Source organism: Diceros bicornis, chromosome 5 (assembly GCF_020826845.1).
Source record: "Diceros bicornis minor isolate mBicDic1 chromosome 5, mDicBic1.mat.cur, whole genome shotgun sequence".
Classification (NCBI taxonomy): domain Eukaryota; kingdom Metazoa; phylum Chordata; class Mammalia; order Perissodactyla; family Rhinocerotidae; genus Diceros; species Diceros bicornis.
In genome coordinates, this window is record NC_080744.1 from 27,251,488 (window position 1) to 27,252,704 (window position 1,217).

A 1,217-nucleotide genomic window follows, 5' to 3' on the forward strand; every position below is an offset into this window, starting at 1 on the left:
CACTTCACTCTTTCTGTGGTTTACTTTGAAATTACTTTGATCCTGAATGAGGAAGTATTGGTGTCAGGCTCTGTTTTCAATTTCACTAATGAAGAGTTAAGTATGGGGAAGGTTCACTTCTTGTTCTTAAGCTCTACCATTTGTATGATTTTGTATCAACCAGAGAAGAAGCGACAAACAGCCATAGATTATGCTGAATCCAGAGTGGATCAAACAGTCAGAGACTCAGCATCCAGGCCCCTTGTTGCTGCTCAGAGTCTGTGCTCAGCTCCCCCTGCAGCTCCTGTCACTGTGTCACTTAGGGCACAGTAGTACACAGCGGAGTCTGACTCTTGGACTGAGGTCTTCTCCAAGTGGAAGGCGGTGGTTTCTTTATTGTACGTGGCTTCAAAACCTTTGTTGCTTTCCTTCGCATTGGGCTTTGTGGCTCTCAGGAGGAGCTGTGGACCTTCACCAGGATACTGAACATACCAGAAAAGTTCAGGGTACCCTCTGGCTGAATAAGTACAGTTTATAGTCAGGGAAGCCCCTTCTGAGAGCGTCACTTGGCCTTCCATCTGGGTCACTGAGTCTCCAGAGATTTGTCCTGGGGAAAAATAAGAGCTCTGTGTCACCTTGGGCATACAGTTCTGGGATAAAATTATGATTAAAGATTTTGCTGACATAACAGAAGAAAGAATTCAAATTTTAAGAGGCTTTTACTTACCAAGCATTAAGAGTACCACAGTCACTAAGCCTGGAGCAGAGTTCATCTCCGGAGAATAATCTAAACAATGTTCTTGATTCTTAACATGAAGAAATGTTGGAGTCACAGTGAAATGATAAAGCAACGCCTACATTTCACTCAGGAAATGTGTTTGTGTTAGGAAGCTGCACCCCCTGGTGGACAGGGGCTGAAATGGATGCATGTTTCCTAGACTCCTCCCAAAGTGAGAAATACGTTCTCATCTCTGACTTTATTTATGAGTATATGTCAGTCTTCAGGTGGTGCTTAGGAATATGGACGATAGCTATCGTAACCTCTCAGGTCTATTTTGTTCTTAGGACCTCAACTGACGTCGAAGTTCTTTAACAGAGCATCCTAGGGTATTTCTGTAGATGAGAAGATATCGATTTTCTTGAGCATTTCAATACAGTACTTTATATTGTCATATGTTCATTGTGGACCAGACGATAATTCATTAGAATACCAGAAAAGGGTTTGGAGTTGAATACAG

General features: G+C 42.6%; 1 gene segment (V, D, J or C); it reads right to left on the reverse strand.

Moving 5' to 3' along the window:
* Nucleotides 1-251: 251 nt before the first annotated feature.
* On the reverse strand, nucleotides 252-788 carry LOC131405508 (T cell receptor alpha variable 9-2-like). The segment is given in 2 exon segments: nucleotides 252-586; nucleotides 707-788. Coding segments are annotated over 2 exon segments (381 nt in total).
* Between the last annotated feature and the right edge of the window lie 429 nt (nucleotides 789-1,217).